The 19,358-nt window shown below is 39.2% G+C and overlaps 1 protein-coding gene and 2 non-coding genes across 9 annotated transcripts; all 3 read left to right on the top strand.

Moving 5' to 3' along the window:
- The first annotated feature begins 301 nt into the window (after positions 1–301).
- TRNAI-AAU (transfer RNA isoleucine (anticodon AAU)) lies at positions 302–375 on the top strand. The gene has a single exon. It is a non-coding gene; the product is annotated as a tRNA-Ile (tRNA).
- A 1,443-nt stretch (positions 376–1,818) lies between these two features.
- LOC117602042 (uncharacterized) lies at positions 1,819–18,629 on the top strand. 7 transcript variants are annotated; one of them, XM_034319517.2, is made up of 6 exons: positions 1,819–1,966; positions 13,689–13,758; positions 14,376–15,086; positions 15,699–15,936; positions 15,999–16,089; positions 17,074–18,629. In XM_034319517.2, exons 2-6 carry the CDS (start codon positions 13,707–13,709, stop codon positions 17,182–17,184), a joined length of 1,203 nt encoding a protein of 400 aa, XP_034175408.2. In that variant the 5' UTR covers positions 1,819–1,966; positions 13,689–13,706; the 3' UTR covers positions 17,185–18,629. The 7 variants fall into 7 exon arrangements, with proteins under 7 accessions (XP_034175408.2, XP_034175413.2, XP_034175407.2 ...); XM_034319522.2 differs by having other exon boundaries at positions 1,838–1,931; XM_034319516.2 differs by lacking the exon at positions 1,819–1,966 and adding an exon at positions 1,973–2,202 and having other exon boundaries at positions 15,702–15,936.
- TRNAR-ACG (transfer RNA arginine (anticodon ACG)) lies at positions 2,818–2,890 on the top strand. The gene has a single exon. It is a non-coding gene; the product is annotated as a tRNA-Arg (tRNA).
- Positions 18,630–19,358: the final 729 nt, after the last annotated feature.

Here is a 19,358-nt window from a genome sequence, read left to right as displayed (position 1 = left end):
TGCGTACATAAGTCGACGATAGAATTAAACTCTGATAATTTAAAAATACTCGAATGTTGCTGAAAATGGAAATAAAATATTGTTTTTTATTGGAAAAGACTAAACAAAATTGTGGGTAAGAAATAGTAAAACTCTGAGGTGTAGTAACCAGGTTGACTAAGGGCACCATGCTAATGCGGAGGTCACGGGTCAACCCTTCCGTGAATTCCAATCCGTTTTTGCAAATAATAATTTCAGTTTAACAATAGAGAATAAATAAACAAAATGTAAAATTTTGCAAAAATCTGCATGTAACTCAGTTGGCCCATTAGCTCAGTTGGTTAGAGCGTCGTGCTAATAACGCGAAGGTCGTGGGTTCGATCCCCCCATGGGCCAAATTTTTGTTCAAATTTACACCGTTTTTATAGTTTAATAGATACTTATGTGAAAATATTTAAGTGAGTGATTAAATTATTGAATGAATTATTTAACTTTTTGTCATATTCACCGTTATCGATTCCAGGTGGAATAAGATTACAACGCTAAGCCGGTAGGAAATGAAACTAATGGTAATAAAGTTATCTACTTTGACGATAATTGATACATATTTAAATTAGATTGTATAAAACCTATCCAAATGGTAAAGACATAATTTTCCATGTGAGTTAAGACAATAATTATAGTTGCAAATTACGGTGCGATAGCCGCCCAATTTTCAAATTTAAAACTATCACGTGCTGTTCATGCGCATGCGTTTGCGCATGCGCAAAACGTTGCAATAACGGACGCATTAAAAATCCTGAGGTAAGAAGTGTAATTATTAATAACTAACAATTTAACGCTTTTTTATGATCGTTAATTAAGAAATATATTATCACTTGTAATTATTATGTTCTCTAGAAATATGAGTTGCGTCAAATTTATCGCTACATGACATTATTCGAAACTGTAGGCAGGGCAACGCACATAGTTTCAAATCTAAGTTTGTTCATCATAGACAAGGTATAAAACAAGATCGTTTGTAAGACTAAAAATACAAAACACAATATTATTTTTATTTCTATATTTCGTATCATAACCAACAATATGGGATTTGTCTAGATGACTGTCAGGTTTGATTTCTCTTACACGATTTTATCTTTTCTGGAAATACAGGTAAGAAATGGTGCAATAGAGATCTTTTAATAATTCGATTTACTGATATCATTCATTCTTATAGCCTCAGTTAGATAAGTACATACATATAATATCAATCATAGTGTCCATTCGTCTAGTGTATTTTGTAATTTCAAATAAATTATTGAATATTCTAAAGCTTTTATCACATGATTATGTTAATTATTTTAACGCTTTTATTAAATAATTAGATTTATGATATTTGCTGCGGTTAAACTTGGACTCCAAGGTCAGTGCTTTTTCTCTAGACGAACAGATACTATGATTGATTTTGTACATAAAACCAATTTGACGGCTCCGTATCTTTCGAAAAATCCTTCATCGGGTAAAGGCGATAGATGGAGCGTTAAAGTGTAAGTAGCTTAGGTATCAAACGAACCAACTACCGATCAAGTAGAACTGCCAGGTAATTATCTTGAACAGTGAAAATCAAAGTTTGAACATATATTCTCCTGTATTGGAATACATTTTTATGCGGTTACTTTTAGAATTATATCTGAAATATATAGCAAGTCTTAATATCGCAGGTAACTGATGATACTAAATCAGCTGGCATAAAACCAACTTGATACTCTTGAAACATCGACGATGCATTACGGACGGTATTCAACTCCCGGGCAGCCACCTGTCGCGCGCATGCGTGTTTTACGGTAAGACACCTCGCTGCTTATTCCTGAGTGCCAGTGTAAACCAAAATGGCGAGCATAACGATAGGTCGTGACAGCCCTCGGCGTGTTTCGCTCGTGTTCTCAGATTTCTAAACGGGACGTGCGCGGGTATGTGATTCACGTGACATATCTAACTACGAACGGTGAGTGAAGAATAATGATCTATTCGTGGGAAACAGCGATACGCGATTATTTCGGATTTCTTCGATGGGATCGACACCCTTCTGTTTTCGACGGACAGTTACGGGGTGACACTGACGTTACTGCTTGAATATAACTGCCCCTTTGGTTGTCCGTCCACCGGAATCTTTTTTCTCTCTAACACCGAATGTCTGCTACCTGTATTAACACGAACAACGGAGGAATATCTCTTACCTGGGTGTGTATCGACATTAGTATATGTATTTAAAAGAAATGAACGTTAGAAAGAGAGATCGCATTTGATAGTGTTGATTATTATTGTTTCGCGGAAGTGTCACGAGGTGTGTATTGTTTCGAAAGTCTTGGTTCTGTTCTGTGTCGTGCACGTTCGAACGTGCACCGCTTACGTTCCTAGTCCCTGATCGTAGATACTGGATAATATGGATATCGTGCGTGTAATATTTTTTAATTCCAACTCTAACATTTGTACCGATGACCACGGTAAATCGATATTCACGATCACGTTAAATATCGTGCAATATTCTCACGTGGTTTATAGGTGAGTCTCTTCATCGACAGGATCTTTCATGCATTTCCAAACGATGCTTAACATAGTTCAATCGAAATGTCAGAGGCGACTGCCATTCATGGGATTTGTTAAATATAACAAGTATATACGTGAATCGATAGAAAGGTTACTCTTGCCTACGTGTATTATTTCCGTTAAAAAGGTCACAAACGCTTACTTGTTGTTTAAAGATAAAAGACATCAAAGGACGATAAAAGATTTATTAATGAAGTAACAAAGTTTAAGGGCTATTTGTGTAATAGGTAAAAAGAGCAGGAGCGAATTGGTCCTGTGGCGCAACGGATAACGCGTCTGACTACGGATCAGAAGATTCCAGGTTCGAATCCTGGCAGGATCGACGTGTTTTTTTTTTTTTTTTTTTTTTTCAATACTTTTATAGTTTTATTTGCAATATGTTTACATGCCGATTAAGGAACGTTTTTTAACAATAGTTCTTTGTTTCGTAGGTGTGAGTGAAAGTTTGTGCACGAGTGTCTTCGTTTAAAAGCACATTTTCGAGGGAAAAAATTCGATAAAGAATGTGTGTTGAGAGGGAGCGCGAGCAGGAACAAAGTTTTTCGCAAATACGAGCAACGAGTCACCGAAGAATCTCCAGGAATAGTACACATTTACGACAGACCACGATGCCGATGCTCTTTAGTCCTCCCTTTGCATTCTTTGCCTCGAAAGTTCACCCGGAAGATAAACACAGCTACGGCTCTTAATCTTACAAAATTTACTTGTAACTATTACAGAGTTTAACTCCTTGCCGTGTAAAACGAGCCTCGCTCGTGTCACAGGGTATATGAAATTTTAATTCGGACTGTAATCACAATTTATAGACATTGAACATTTTCAACGATTAATATTTTAGTAAAAAAATAATCATAAGGCAAGGGGTTAAAATCGATGCGAAGTGAAAGGATTAAAAATTTTGTTCGACCACGCGATAAACTTTCTCCGTTTTTGAACGCACTTTACATTTTCATTTTTTTACTCGAGTCTATTTCTAGCGAAATTTCAACGAAAGAAACGTACGTGGGCGTTAAACGCTTTTACTCGATCCATACATGTACCGGGAATCGAAAAGCGAAAATATGCAGTTCGGACCGCAAAGGGTTAACGATTCATCGTCCTCGCTGATGCATCCTTTACGCCCAATAATTACGGACTAATGACTAATTGAGTCAATTAATCGCAGTTTGATACGATTAAACGAAAATTGTCGCGACAGCTGGATCGCCTATCGGTCGATAATAGATTACTCGCGCGTAAACGCTCCGGCTCGCCGGACAAATTGCGCACGGATCTTGTTTCTCTGGTTCTTGCGTTGCTCGAATTATCATATGCATGCGGAATAATGTGTGCTCGTCTGTTGGTCACCGCGTATCTCGTTTGTCGTCTCCCTCCAACTTCCGTCCAGGGACGTGAATTTCCACGACAGGATGTTCCTATATTCCCTCTTCCTATGCTCGCGGTCTAAACAAGCAGAACCAATCGCGATTTCTCTCTCTCATTCTTGCCCCTCTTTTGCGATTGTTCCTCCTCTCTCTTTCGACGATTCGTTTCCTACAACGTTCACTTTTCTTAGCCCGCATTTACGGTGCTCATTGTAATTCAACACTAGCGTGTACATTAACAGAAACATCGTTATCTTCGTGTAATTTTGTTTTTCATAACTCGTTAGATCCGAAGAAAGTTTATCTGTATCCAGCCGTACTCCAATCGTGATCTGTGCAAGTGTAATAATTGTTTTCTTTTCTGTCTCGTGATATTTTTGGTACGTTCGATGTAACGAGCGTTCTTTTTTTTTTCTTCTGCTTCGTCTATCGCTTGGAGGGGGTCTGACATTTTTATCTATCGACATTTACGTAATCGACTAATGCCTTATCGTGGAACAGTTTTGTTTTGGTAATTATCTTACGTAAGGTTTATTAATATTCCAAGAAAAATAAACTTTTCAGATATTCCTAGAATTGATGTGATTCCAAATTTTCTTATCGTTCAAACAAAGTTCAGTGAATATTTTCTTTATCGTTTATTCTGAATATTCCCAAGAAAAATTTTCGAGGACGTATACAGCGGAATAGTTGAAGCGTGTATTAGAACTCTCATGGAATCTATTGTTCCTCTCGATGTAACCGAGATTCTTATCCAGAAGGTGGGTGCAAGTGAAAGGGAACTTCTTTCGGCTATCTTTCCGTGTGGGCAGATGCAGTATTGTTCCTAAAATTTGTTGTCATAAATATTTAAATATTTTATTTGTTGCATCAATTTGAATGGTTAAAATTTGAAAATAAAGTATTTAGAGGGCTATAATCATATATTTTTAGTGATCAGTAAAATATGTTTGTAAAATTTGATGATTTTTTATAATTGAAGTAAAAAAATGTTATATATAACTACATTATATTAAAAACAACATATTTAATGAACGATGCAAAACACTGAAAAATTTGTTTATTATATAAATATATAATACATTTTTAAACAAACTTAAATCCAAAGTGATACATTTCTTAAAATTTAATTAAATAATAAACTTTAAAAGTCATAAACCATACTTATCTAAAATTCTTATCAATATTTTATTACAAGTATTACTTTGAATAAAAAAATAAGGTTTAGAAGGCATTATACGATATTTTTAAACATTCGAAATTACACAAAATTACACTCTGTAAATACCACAGAAGATAAAACTTGTTACTTATGAAAATCAATTAATGTTGTGGTTTTATGGGTTTTATTCCGCGTGTATATTTTACGCACATTGCGTATCGTTTTCTTTGCTTTTCTGTTATCGTCCCAACCTGCCACTTGTTTAATCATCGTAATTGACGTCCATTGTGCCACGTGACCGTGCGGCTATTTTACCTCCTCACTTTTTTCCCTTTTTCTTTGCAATCTCGAATCTAATCTTGATTTCAACCGACTAAATTCCCATTTTACTTCTTCGTTCTCCAATTTCGCGCTTTATGGATTTTATTTTTAAGCTCTGTTTTCGTTGAAAACCTCTTCCTTCAGTTTGATTGGATTATTTCCAATTCTCGTTGGGCGAGGTATCCTCTTCTCATCGTCAGTTTCAATTTTTAATCGAACTTTTGTCACGAATCTGGTTCTATCAGATTTTCAACGAGCCACCTTTCCTTTGAAAATTTTCTATCGATTTTAAAGAGCAAACGGTTGAACAACTATGAGATAGACGCAAAGATGTGTTACCGAGGAAAAACAGGAAACTAATAATTAACCCGTTCTCGCGCTGACCTTGATCGTCCTTTCGGCTGCGTGGATGTAGATTTAAACTTACGCAACTATGTATTACCTCGCACAGCGCCGCGATTATGCACTTGTTTGTCAGTAATTTTAGTTGCAAGATAAAAATAAATCTGGCTACTCGGTTCTTTTTCAGTAGGGGAATCACGGGTTCGAACTGCATATTAATTGCGCTCGGAGGAAACTGCATTCGGCCGGTGCATCGGATGCATTTTGGTCGAGTAAATCCAAACGTTCGAAAATGTGTATACGGAAATTTGTAATTTTCGTGGATCATTTTGACGCGCGAAAAGATCGGAACACGCGATCGTAGTTGTAAAATAAAAATAGATCGAAGCGGACCGATGCGAATGTTATTGCTGATACAGATTTTCGATTAGCAAATCCTGTACGTTTGAATTTGCAATATTTTCTGCTCGTACATACAACCGTGTGATCGTCGAATATTATAAAAAGAGAAGGGTATACCTCCGAAAGGCCTCATCACCTCAGGACAATCAAACTTCGGATTGATAGTAATTGAGGGACGAGAAATCGAATGAGACCATTTTCAGAACTGGCAAATAAACCGTTCTCGAGATATACAGGGTATTCGAAAAGTGCGGAAACCCCCTATTATCTTGATAAGAACGCATTTTCACGGAAAATGACTAACCTAACCTAGGTTAGGGTTAGGGTTAGGGGACAGGGTATTCGAAAAGTGCGGAAACCCCTTATTATCTTGATAAGAACGCATTTTCACGGAAAATGACTAAGCTTACCTAGGTTAGGGTTAGGGTTAGGGGACAGGGTATTCTAAAAGTGCGGAAACCCCCTATTATCTTGATAAGAACGCATTTTCACGGAAAATTACTAACGTAACCTAGGTTAGGGTTAGGGTTAGGGGACAGGGTATTCTAAAAGTGCGGAAACCCCCTATTATCTTGATAAGAACGCATTTTCACGGAAAATGACTAACCTAACCTAGGTTAGGGTTAGGGTTAGGGGACAGGGTATTCGAAAAGTGCGGAAACCCCTTATTATCTTGATAAGAACGCATTTTCACGGAAAATGACTAACCTAACCTAGGTTAGGGTTAGGGTTAGGGGACAGGGTATTCGAAAAGTGCGGAAACCTCATATTATCTTGATAAGAACGCATTTCCACGCAAAATGACTAACCTAACCCTAACCCCAACCTAGGTTAGGTTAGTCATTTTCCATGAAAATGCGTTCTTATCAAGATAATAGGCGTTTCCGCACTTTTAGAATACCCTGTCCCACTTTTAGAATACCTTTGGAATATCTCGAGAACGGTTTATTTGCCAGTTCTGAAAATGGTCTCATTCGATTTCTCGTCCCTCAATTACTATAAATCCGAAGTTTGGTTGTCCTGGGGTGATGGGGCCTTTCGGAAATTTCCCCAAAGAGAAGGTACAAGGAAGCACGGATTAAATCGCGCAGTTAAATAGTAAACGTCAGGATTGATCGAGCATGGCGAAGTTTTAATAATCAGCGAGGAAAGCGAGTCCTTGTTTTCTCACCGGTTTTGCATGAACGCAAGCGTGACTACCAGTTACATTAGAAGCTTTCGCTTTCAGAAACATATATATATGTTGACGTTACAACTTATTATCCAGCCACGGCTGGAAAAACACATGTGTCGCAAAGCGATTAAATTATTTTACTCGTCGTAATTTTTGCCTCTGTTTCCACTGTCAGTAATTATTAATAGACACGGTAACGAAACGCGATTGATGCTACGATGCGTATAAAAACGAAAGAGTTAAGTTGGTGATCGAAGGACGGTGATGTAAAAACGATGCGCGACAATGCAACGCGAAACAAAACGTGCCAGCGAGATCTGAATACAACAGATGAACAAGGAAAACACTTAACACAGTGGGGTCTCGTTAGTAACGGCCAGACAATTCGTTGTTGCGGCAACCAATTATTACGGCACTGCTCGCGTCGCAGTTTCAAAACTCACGAGGAGTAAAGTTTAATTTGTTTTTAATTGCGTGACCATTCTAACGACGACACGTTCGTCTACAGGGTGTCGAGAAAAAGATATCTACACCGTGAGAAGTAAAACCGAGAAATCTAAGGCTTCGAACGCTAAGAAACCGGTGTGAATGCCCTCTTACTAATTGACCGTGCTTACCGAGTGTGCGTTTTGTTGCGCCAATGAAGCAATTTGCGACCATGTGACCGTCTGATTCTCACCTAAGGTTTAAACAGAGCACCCCGGAAGCGAATAGATAATTTTCTATCGTTTGCGTCTCGAAAGCTAAGCGTCAGATTACGAAAGGATACAGGATTTTTCACATCGCGAAAAGATTATCATTGTCTTTGTTCGAGGATTAATCCCCTCTAGAGCGATTTTCAACGAACGAGTTTACGTATTATCGTGTCCCTCTAGGATGCGCAAATCTCGTTACAGACTCCAGGAAATTGGATTAATTCGGCTACACGTTTGTCGCTCTAATTCGAGTAGCTGCAGGCTGCGAACTGTCCGCACAGCGTCAACGAAGACTTTCAACCAGCCAAATCCGATGCACGATCGCTCGGATTCGTTCTCGTTTAGAGAGTTGTACGGTTCTCGAACGTTTTATTTCTATAATCTGATCAATTTAGAAAATCATGTATCATTTTATGTAAACTGTTTGCCCGTTGAGATATCTATTGATAGCGATAGAGTCTCTCGAAAGAAGCTTCCACGCGGCGGTGGTAGAAGAAGAAACAAATTTCATCGTTTCCTTAGTGAAAGCATATGGCGTGTGTTTGTACGCGTTGGTCGAATCTAAGAGAAAAAGAGTCAGTTAGTGAACCAAAACAATTTTCAGTAGGCTGCGAGGAGAAACGAATGAAAAGTATAGCGTGAAAGTGAAAAGAAACGTTTGAACGTTGCTCCAATTGTGTCCGACGACCAACACAACGGAGTCTGAGAAAAGTCTTTGGTGTCACGAAGGTTGAACAATGGGTGGTATAAACTCGTTAAAATTTCGTCGTCGTGCGGCGAACACTTGATTTACCCAGTTTTCTTGCTTCTTTGACCGAGATTCTCACGGATTTTCCTTAGCTGAAGTATGATTATATATCGTTTGTTACTCGAGAGGATGTTTCTTTTTTCTTATTTCACGCTGAAATAACTCGAACTCACAAGGGAACATCGGGTACTGATACACTCCGATTTTGATAAAACTTTGCATAAATATTTATGAAGATAACTGTAATTCGTTGGTGCCCGTTTTTCACTATGAGGGAGATATCAACCCTTTTATCCGAACCGCCCTTTCTATATACGTGCTTATAAATCGTAAACAACAAAAGATATCAAAAAATAGTTGAAATAAAAGTTATACCGTTTCTTGAGGTCTATAAAACTGCGTGTAGTTTTTCAAAACGGAGGGGCAGGGGGAATTCAATTTTGCAAAAAGGATGATTTAAAAAAAAAACTTACACGCAGCTTTATAGACCTCAAGAAACGGTATAACTTTTATTTCAACTATTTTTTATAAGCACGTATATAGAAAGGGCGGTTCGGATAAAAGGGTTGATATCTCCCTCAATGTGAAAACGGGCACCAACGAATTAGTTATCTTCATAAATATTTATGCAAAGTTTCATCAAAATCGGAGTGTATCAGTCCCCGATTCAATAAAAATCCAAATGTTCGCTGACGAATGGAATCGAAAAGCTTTTCATTACTTTGCAAGCTGCTGCTTCGTTTTTCAGGTACGATTGAAGGTACAGCTTTCAAGGTGCTCTGTTAAATCTTAAAACGGCGTCAATATTAGCGTTTAACCAAACAGGATTTTACGGTGCATTCGCGTCTTGTACCCATCTGGTCAGTATAAAAATACTAGAGGGAAAATTGAAAAGTTCTGTTAGTCTCGTACACGGATTAATCGATTCTCAAGCTCAAAGTGTGTCAGCGTGCTATATGTGGTTCATGGACTCGCAACGCGAGTGCTATTCTGACCCACATGGCTGCGAACGCGTTAACGATCACTTGTTGCGAGCGGAAGTTGGAAGCGAAAACGCGGAAGATTCAGACGGCTGTTGTCTACCGCCGCAACAATGCCTACTAACAAGTTCCTTGACACGACAGGAGCTTCTAAGGAAATTCACAATCGCAACGCTGTAGTGGTTCATTATTACAAGATTCCGTTACGTATTTGCTTCCTATTCGATTCAAATCATTTATATGCCAAAACAAATGTATACCAAAACTGTTTGTAAGCATTCGTTTAAAATCGTTTAAACAAATGTCCTCGTGTTTTCTGTTTTCCATCGTAGATGGAAACCGTGTATGCGCTTAAAACAAACAAGCTCTCGCAAACAATGAAGCGTCAGAAGCGGTTTTGTACAAACGTTTAATGTCATCCTATGATAAGAATCGATAACAAAAGAACGAGCAAACGAGGTTTCTTCGTTCTCTTGTCAGACCGCGGGCACGACGTTACTTTTCGTAAAGCGAAACTAGGGAGGGTTAACCAAGCTCGATTGAGAAACGTGATTAACGAGCAATTAGAGACGGAGCGGTGTCAATCGCTAAAATTAACCTTTGCTCGGAGCATACTAGATTGTTTGTTCTTACAAGAACTACCCAAGTGTTACACTCACTTATTAATGAAACTTTGCCAGCTTCGTCGAGCTGAACACGCCTATACCCCGTTTTGTGGGCAGAGGACTAATTGTTTAAAAGATATTAATAATTAAAGTTAGTTACTACTTACATTGAGAAGTATGACAAACTCACACATAGAACTCGGAATCTAGAGATCCACGGTTCAAATCCTTGGTTCCCAACATTTTTTTTTTTTTAATGATAATTTGTCTCTTTTTGAATAACTATTACATAAAAATTATCATTATACAAAAAAAAAAAAAAAAAAAAAAAAAACAGTGACCCGGGATTTGAACCGAGGACCTTTAAATTACGAGTCATGTGTTTAACCACGGAGCAGATTGTGACTTGCAATTTGTAGGTCCTCGGTTCAAATCCTTGATCCTCATTTTTTTTTTTTTTTTTTTTTTTTTTTTTTATGATAATTTTTATGTAATAGTTATTCAAAAAGAGACAAATTATCATTAAATAAAAAATAAATGTTGGGAATCAAGGATTTGAACCGTGGATCTCTAGATTGCGAGTTGTATGTGTGAGTCTATCATACTTCTCAATGTAAGTAGTAACTAATTTTAATTATTAATATCTTTTAAACAATTAGTCGTCTGCCCACAAAACGGGGTATAGGCGTGTTCAGCTCGACGAGCTCTACAAGCTGGCAAAGTTTCATTAATAAATGAGTGTAACATTTGGGTAGTTCCCCTTGTTAGACACGAATAACATCAATTCTAAATTGATGCAAGTTTTCAACGTCCTCTGCTGTGAAACAGGAAGGAAATTGAATGCATTTGGCTGAGGATTGTTTGAAAGATGGACATTTTGAAACGTGCATGTTATATAGGACACTGCGGCGACCCTCGAGTCTGGGCCGAAGGTTGAATTTCAGCTCGTTTCTCGTAAAACCCAGTCGAAGGTTAACCTTCCCGATGAATAAATATGGAAAGTAAATCAAGTACAGCTGGAAGGAACAGGTTCCAGAGAAGCGTTTACGCAATATCTTTTATTTGCGAACCATCTCGAGCTTGTTCACCGTTTAGGAAACGCGAGCACTTCTCTCGTTAAATGTCAAAATAGGTATGAAGTTAAAGAGGTCAGCGTTTCAATGGCCAGTCGTTGGTCGGAACATTAATGAGAGCGCGTAGAAGGCGATCGGCGAGTGAGTTTTTTGGTCTGAAAACCATGTGGCCCATTGTTTCTCGCGGAAGTATTCTTACCTTCTCTTTATCTGCGTTCTTAATATCGATAAGGTAAGCCCGATTCTCATTGGGCCTCGATTATCTTTCCGTGATTCACCGATACGTGGCTCGGTGTGACTCGTCAGTTAATGCTGTGCCTCGGATCAGGAACTCAAACGCTGACGCTTAATTAATTCAATCGTCTGGTAAGAGCACGACCTTAAATCTCGGGAATTGTGTACGACAGAGTGATTTATACGATTATGTCGGGTGTTCAGAAACTTCAGACTTTCGTGAAATAGGGCCTCGTTTTTGAGACGCGTAAGCGAGTCAAAAATTGGGCTGTTTCGCTTTCGGTGCTGCTCCGTTTCACTTTTATACTCGGATCGTCTAAGACTGAAATAGGCCACCCCGGTTCTCGAGCGATCAGCCTTCGAAAACCTCAGGTGCCTCAGATTGCAAAATGGAAAAAGGCTTTTCGGTTTCTTTTACCACGAAAAATTTGCATTAGCTGTTGTCGCGCGACTGGTTTCGTCCTCCTAGCTGTAACGTCTATCCGAACCGTTTCTCATTCTCTGAGAGGCTGTGACGTCAAAACTGGTGTTTCGAGAAGAATGATTCAGACGGTTAGCAGGCGGAAAGGGAGCGGTAATGCGACGTTTGTTCCGGTATCTTTATCTTTAATGCTGTGTACCAGTGGCGGGAAAATTGCGACATTGTTCGCTCACCCTGACGTCCCGGTGCATCCAAGCTACGACTGGTTACAGTCGGGAGAGCATGACCGGTCCGTGAATAACTGTACTATAGTCTCTCATTTTTGTCCACCTTTCCTTGTTTCTCGCATCGAAAAGAGTCCTAAGCGTGCGAAATTTCGAACACGGTTACTTTCTTCATTTTTTTACTTGTAAACTACCTGGTCAACCTTCTTAAAATTCTCTGCTCCGTTCTTGCCGCGATGAGTCACGCAGAAATCTCAGTTGAGCAATCGGCGATTACTCACCTAAATATATGATTTTCTGGATGGCCAGGTAGCGGTGCTTGTCCAGTCAACTCACTAGTGCACTTTCTAAAGTGTACAGGGTGTAAAAGAATTAATGATTATGACTTCAGAGGGTGAATCTACACCCTAGAATCAATGGACATTTGTAAAAGAAAACTTGCCGCAAAATTGTTTATAACATTGAAAATTAATGTCAATTTTTTTCTACATCAACGTGTATTCTGTGTATTGAGAAGAATTCGAGAAGAATTTTTCAATAATTTTTCCTGACCAAACAATTTCCGACGTATGGTTTCTCTCAGACTATTTTTCTTCTCAATGCGTAGAATACAATGCAAAAAAAATGTAACATTAATCTGCGGCAAGTTTTTTTTACAAATATCCACCGATCCTATGGTGTAGATCCAAATAGGGGAATTTACTCCTGGAATACATGTTTTGGGTCCCCTTCCAACGCTGCTCCTTCAAGTAAGATGGTACCGAGGAGACAATACCGCCGCTAGGAAAGACGGAGAGACGGTAGTCGGAACCGTCCCATCTTACTTGAAGGAGCAGCGTTGGAAGGAGACCCAAAATATGTGTTCCAGGAGTGGATTCCCCTACTTGGACAGGCCTGGTGTAGATTCACCCCTATTAATTTTTTTACACCCTATACAGATAGCAGGATCCTATAATTTCGAAAAGATTTTTCTACCTGTTCTCTGCAGAAGATTTTCCTGTTTTCCCGTTGTCGATTAAAATCCCCACTTAGCCTGGGTTAGCCGAACCACTAAATCAATCTTCCGAAGCACAAAGGTTCGAGCTGCACTCTGTCTACGTCGATATTAAACGCGTATCCACAGGACTAATGGAGCATTGTCCCGACAGGCAGAGAAGGATCGCGAAGTGAAACTTGAACCATTCGACGAGTCGCTTCAATTATCCGCATATTCAGTGAAAGCATAATTTTTAAAAAAATTTTCAATGGGTCTTGTATTACGCTGTGAATCATTGATCTGTTCCAGGATCATTCGAACTTCCGCTCTGTTCTCGGTTCCACAATAACGATTACGCAAGCGATCGACTAATATTGTTCTGTACACGTTCTGTTCCAGGTACACACAGATGACGCGATGACGTTGCATTGGTGGATGCACTGGTTCTGGGTTACCGCTCAATTTCTCGGTGCGTTCTAAATAGAAGCTAGAATCAAGGACATCCCGTGATTTTTCATGCCTTTCACGCCTTCGTTCCTCGGCTCGTTGTTTGCCACAGTCGTTACGGTCCAGATAGAATTCGCATGAAATTACTAAGATCGTTCGACGAAGATCAAGGTTTTCGACGATTCTCTCTTTTTCTTTGAAATTTCATTTTATTTCACCGGGGATATAGAAAGTTTCGGAATATCGTCATCGATCGATGCGTAAAAGCTCGTTTATAAGTATCGACTGAAGCGTTGAGTGGCTCTGGTTGCCAACATCTGATGCTTGTCAGCTGACTGCGGTGTCAGCAAAACGCGAGGATACTCATCCTCTCGAGCACGAATTGCGGCTAATTTTCGACTTTTTAACTCGTCCCACTGTCACGGTGAAAACGAACATGTGTGGTAAATCTGTTTCCCTGTTTTACACTTGTCACCAGAGGAATTAGGATCCTACTATCTTGAGAGTCCTCGCCTACGTATCTTATCCCTTTCCTCTTCCGCGACATAATGTCTGTAAGTTTGCGCGAATAGCTGGGATCTACTCGTAGATCTACCGGGCGAAACGGACTTTTGATCGGTAACTTTGATTTTCTTTCAGTGATATTAGGAAACCCGGTGCCGTCGAGCACGTCGGAGCCGCGTAGCCAGGTGCAGGATCGCCTGAGCACCGAATCGACGCCCGAAATCACCTCGATCGAGACGGATAGTCCGGAAGCTAGACAAAACTTGCGCGTTGCCAAAGCTATCGGTCTTCATCCTCCCACCAACGCGGCCGTCATCTTCGACAGACAATCCAGCACGATTTCGAGTAACATGGAGGTCGGGCCGAGCGTCGTCGAAACGAGCACAGATCTGGTAGGCGAAGAGTATCACGGGAACGGCAGCAACGCGGTGAACCTGGACAGGGTTAAAGTTTTAACAGCCGAACGAGCGACGGAGAGCACGGACATAGCTCGTGGTCCTTCTACGAAAAAGGACAGCAAGATCACATGGATCCTAACGTCGAACAAGGCTGGAGTTAGATCGAAGTACGAGCAGGAAGAGAAAGTGGAGGAAAATGGGAATCGGAACGGCAGTAACGACCAGGTGGAGGATCTCACGGTGCTACCACTTCAGGAAGAAGTGTCTAGAATCAGGCTGGTACTGAACAAAACGAAATCGTCGTCGTTTCTATCCTCCTCTTCCTCGTCACTTTCCGCGTCCGTCGGAAGTTCCGACATCAGGACGTTCAATCGGTCGGACGACGTTGAGATCGACGAGGAGCTGGTCGAGCCTCAACTCTTTGCCACAGCTGCATCGATTCTCGAGGGTATGTAAGAGCGGACTGCAGACTTTACCTCCGTGAAGTTGGCAGCTCAAAATCAAAACTTTGAAAAATTCTAGAGTTCTCTATCAGTTTTAAAAACATACTGAAAATAGCATCTGAAGGTATAGAGGGGCCAACTTCTCATTTTCCCAACTTTGAAGAGCTATAACTGTTTTGCTATCAACTTTAGCATTTTAGTTGTTAATAATTATCAATAGAACTCTTTGGGGGGCTGCCAGGACTGTCAATAGAACTGCCTGTTACTAAGAAAAATGTTCACCCCTAAAATTAACCAGAAAAAGTTTGAAAGTTCTGGTAGCCCCCCAAAGAGTTCTATCAATTATCCTTAACAACCAAAGTGCTAAAGTTGCTAGCAAAAAAGTTATAGCTCTTCAAAGTTGCGAAAATGAGAAGTTGGCCCCCCCATACCTTCAGATGCTATTTTCGGTACTTTAATCGACGGAACTATTTTTAAAGCTGATAGAGAATTCTAGAACTCTTAGGGGGGCATTCAGAAATCTTATCAATGTTTCAAATTTTTGATAATGGGGGGCCAAGTTCACAGAGGTGCAGATTTTCTATCGGCCGATAGTAAGACTTTACGTGACGTTACAGTAGGAGTAAGCGAATCCACGCGACTGAGTAGAGCGAGGAGCGCGTTCCCGAAGGATTTTCAAAGGGATCAGGTACAGGAAGAGCAGCTTACCGATTACAATGAAAGCAGTAGCGAAGACGCGAAGCAAGAAGGTGGTGCATCGGGATCGACGGTGGACATTGCCGCTATTACCGGCAGCTGTTTAGCGACCGTGGTTCTACTAAGCACGATGGGCAGCCTCGGATTCATTATGTACAGGTAATCGATTAACGCGGTAATGAAAAAGTGGTGTCCGTTCTAAGGAAAGATACGCGTTACAGGCGCAGGTACCTGAACCCACCGCAGACGCTGAACAGCGATAAATGCAGTAATCCAGATAGTTCCGGTTATATCGATGATTCCACTATTCGTGTAAGTATACAACGGTACAGTGACCTCCTGCAAAATGTCGTTTCGTCTATTTTACACACCGTTTCCTTGGAACTTAAGGAGCTATACCAGTGTGACCGCTCTAAAATTAAGTGACTTTCAGGAATTTTTTTTTTAAAGAAATGTTATATCCAATGTTTTTAAACTTCAGGGATGTATTTAGTTACAAATCATATATCTGTAATAATTTTTTGGTACAAAAATAATAAAAAACAAGCGACTTATGCGCTATCTCCCAGGGCAGCTGCAGTAATTGCCGCCACCTGAGTGCTTAAAATGAAAAATAACAAAAACGCTGTTAAACTGGAAGGTATTCTCCGTACCATGAACTAGGATTTTTGAAAAATATCAAAATCTGACAAAATGGCGAAGTTTTGAAGAAAAGTTTGGAATTTAACCTAAAAAAATAGTAGTTTCTTTAATGCCAAATTGACATTTTTCATCCAATCAAAAACCGCCTGAGTGCTTAAAATGAAAAATAACAAAAACGCTGTTAAACTAGAAGGTATTCTCCGTACCATGAACTAGGATTTTTGAAAAATATCAAAATTTGACAAGATGGCGAAGTTTTGAAGAAAAGTTTGAAATTTAACCTAAAAAAATAGTAGTTTCTTTAATGCCAAATTGACATTTTTCATCCAATCAAAAGAATCCTAGTTCATGGTATGACAAAACATGTACTGAACGCGCTGAAAAAAGTTTCGAGTCGATGCAATAATTTGTATTTGAGTTAGAGCTGCAGCAAATTTGTGAAAAACGCGATCCATCGATGGTAAGCGCGTTTCTGACATGCCAGATTTGAGATTCGACCTTAAAATTTTAATATGATATTCTAGAGAGTATAGACTTTCAAAAAATGCAAAAAATAAAGTCGATTTTTCAAAAGTGTTACACTGGTATAACCCCTTAAGCTGGATCGAGCATCGATGAAGGAAATTTTATACTCTTTCTTTGCTTCGTTTGCAGGATAATTCGGAGGAGATGTACAGCTTGGATAACGACTCGTTCCTAAATTCGTTAGAAGCGATGACAATACAAAATTACTGGACCGACAGCGTGAAGCACACGAAGCTATGACAAAAGAGGATAATCCAGTCCGGAAAGAGAATGGAAACGTTCAGTATTTCCGACGGTGAAGCGCACGAACAAATATCGTTGTTGGAGCAGTAGTACTTACACGGCGCGTATCGAACGAAGATAAAGGAAGAGTGAATTTTTTAACGTAGCCGTTCAGACACGCAGGGAGACACCGTTGTTTATTTCCATTAAGCGATGTCGCTGATCGTTAGCGAGCCGCGTACAAAAAATAAGTGAACAAAATGGTTTTAAACGTTTACGCAGACTTTTTAGGTAATCTCCGTCGATTTTGCGGTTTCTTAAAGAAGATTGACGACGTGTCAAAATTGTTTGGCGCGCGACTATTTTTATACATATTCGTGCTATACATCGTACGCGTAAACATTTTTTGGGTTTAGACGAGGTTCGTGTATGACGTATAACGCGGTGTATACAACGTATATCGTGCGTATAGCCAAATTTTGATCACGTCACTTGCATCGTTCCCTATATTTTTCTACCGCTGATACAATTGGCAGAAAATCGGTTTAGAGAGTGAAAGCGACGACGTATCGCTTTTAGTTGGACTGCAGTAATCGGATAGTGCAATAAAATATGTACTTTATCGACGCGATAATTAATGTTACATTATTAGGACAGTAAGTACAAATGAATTAAAAAACCATTAATTTTTAGCTAGACGTATTAGGGAGTGCGAAAAGTAATTTAATACAAATGAATTCCTACGAATCGCCAGAGAGATACTTCCGTACTACACGCACTGTGAATTTCAATTTATACATACACATACAAAACCATACCTGTGTTTGTCTTTTTAATTCGGGAGTCGAGCTTGGAACGTTTCGCAGTCTTCGAACTTTAAAAAGAGATCAAACACGGTTCTAATATATAGAGTAATAGAGATCAAACTAATCGCTTAGCGTACACGATCAGCTTTAAATATTTTCGAAACAGGATCGGGCTAACAAACAAGATTGGACCAAATACAATACCGTAGTTTGTAGCTTTACGCCTTTATAACATATCCAGCAAAAGGACATGAGAAGATTTCATTCGTGTTTTCCACTGCACTTCTAGCTTGTATATATCTATGTACACATGTACATGTACTATACAATAATTACAAGTATATCTATTATGTATAGACATGCGAAATCCGTGGCGATTTCTCGCCATCTTCCAAATACGATTTACGTTTCAGTAAAAGTTAGCACTTGTTTGTTCAAATATATTTCTATACGAGTCTCGCGCAGAGAAGGAAGAAAATTTATTGTGATAGATTATAGCGTTTAATAAATGTAAAATTATCACCGATTCACCTTATGGTACCGGTTGTGAATAAACCCAGTCGCACATTATTATTATCTTTTTAACCATTATCATCATCATTATTTTTTTATTTATTATGTTACACTTTTTATTGTAATAAAAAGATCTAAAGTTTAGTCATATGTTTAAATGTTCAGAAATTCGACCGCCGCGCCATCTATACAAAAAGAGCGGAAACTATTCGACAATTACCGACCTATTTACCTACGCCGATTTAACTACTATCGCCACCTATACGAAAACGGCGGAAACTACTCGACAACTTACCGACTAGGTTTCCGGAAGGTTAATTTAAATTATTTATTGGAAATTAAATTTATAAATGTTATCAAGTCTTCTTAGTTGATGAATGCTCAGGAAAGTTATTTGAATTTTGTTCGTTAAAAATAAATGATGAGTGAAAATACCTAATTGAGACGGCATCAACAATTTCTTCTTTATCGACCTCGTCGGTGCCGCAACCGGGATCCGGAAAATTCATCGCCCGCAATTCACCGCCGCCGAGATGTGTTTGGTCAAAAAAGTTATTTTTTAAAAAAGTTAGGTCATAAAAAGTTATTTTTTATTTAAGCATATTTTTGAAGTTCTATGAATGGCTATAGTTCCAAATGTCCCTGGTCACTGATCTACACGAAATTTAGAAATCGGGTTTCCGTATGTATAGTGTGTCCTTTATAAAATTCATTTTCAAGAAATTTTGTTTAACTTCTTTAATTAAACAAATTTGATTTATATTTAAGATTTCTAGTTAGGTTGGGTTAGGCTAGATAAATCTACGGCCGCCTTCCGGCGGGCGGCAACATTACGACAATCGTTATATCTCCGACATTTTAAATAGAACACCC

This window comes from Osmia lignaria, chromosome 13 (genome assembly GCF_051020975.1).
Source record: "Osmia lignaria lignaria isolate PbOS001 chromosome 13, iyOsmLign1, whole genome shotgun sequence".
Taxonomy (NCBI): domain Eukaryota; kingdom Metazoa; phylum Arthropoda; class Insecta; order Hymenoptera; family Megachilidae; genus Osmia; species Osmia lignaria.
The sequence above is the reverse complement of the archived record's forward strand: the minus strand, read 5'-3'. Positions and strand labels throughout refer to the sequence as shown.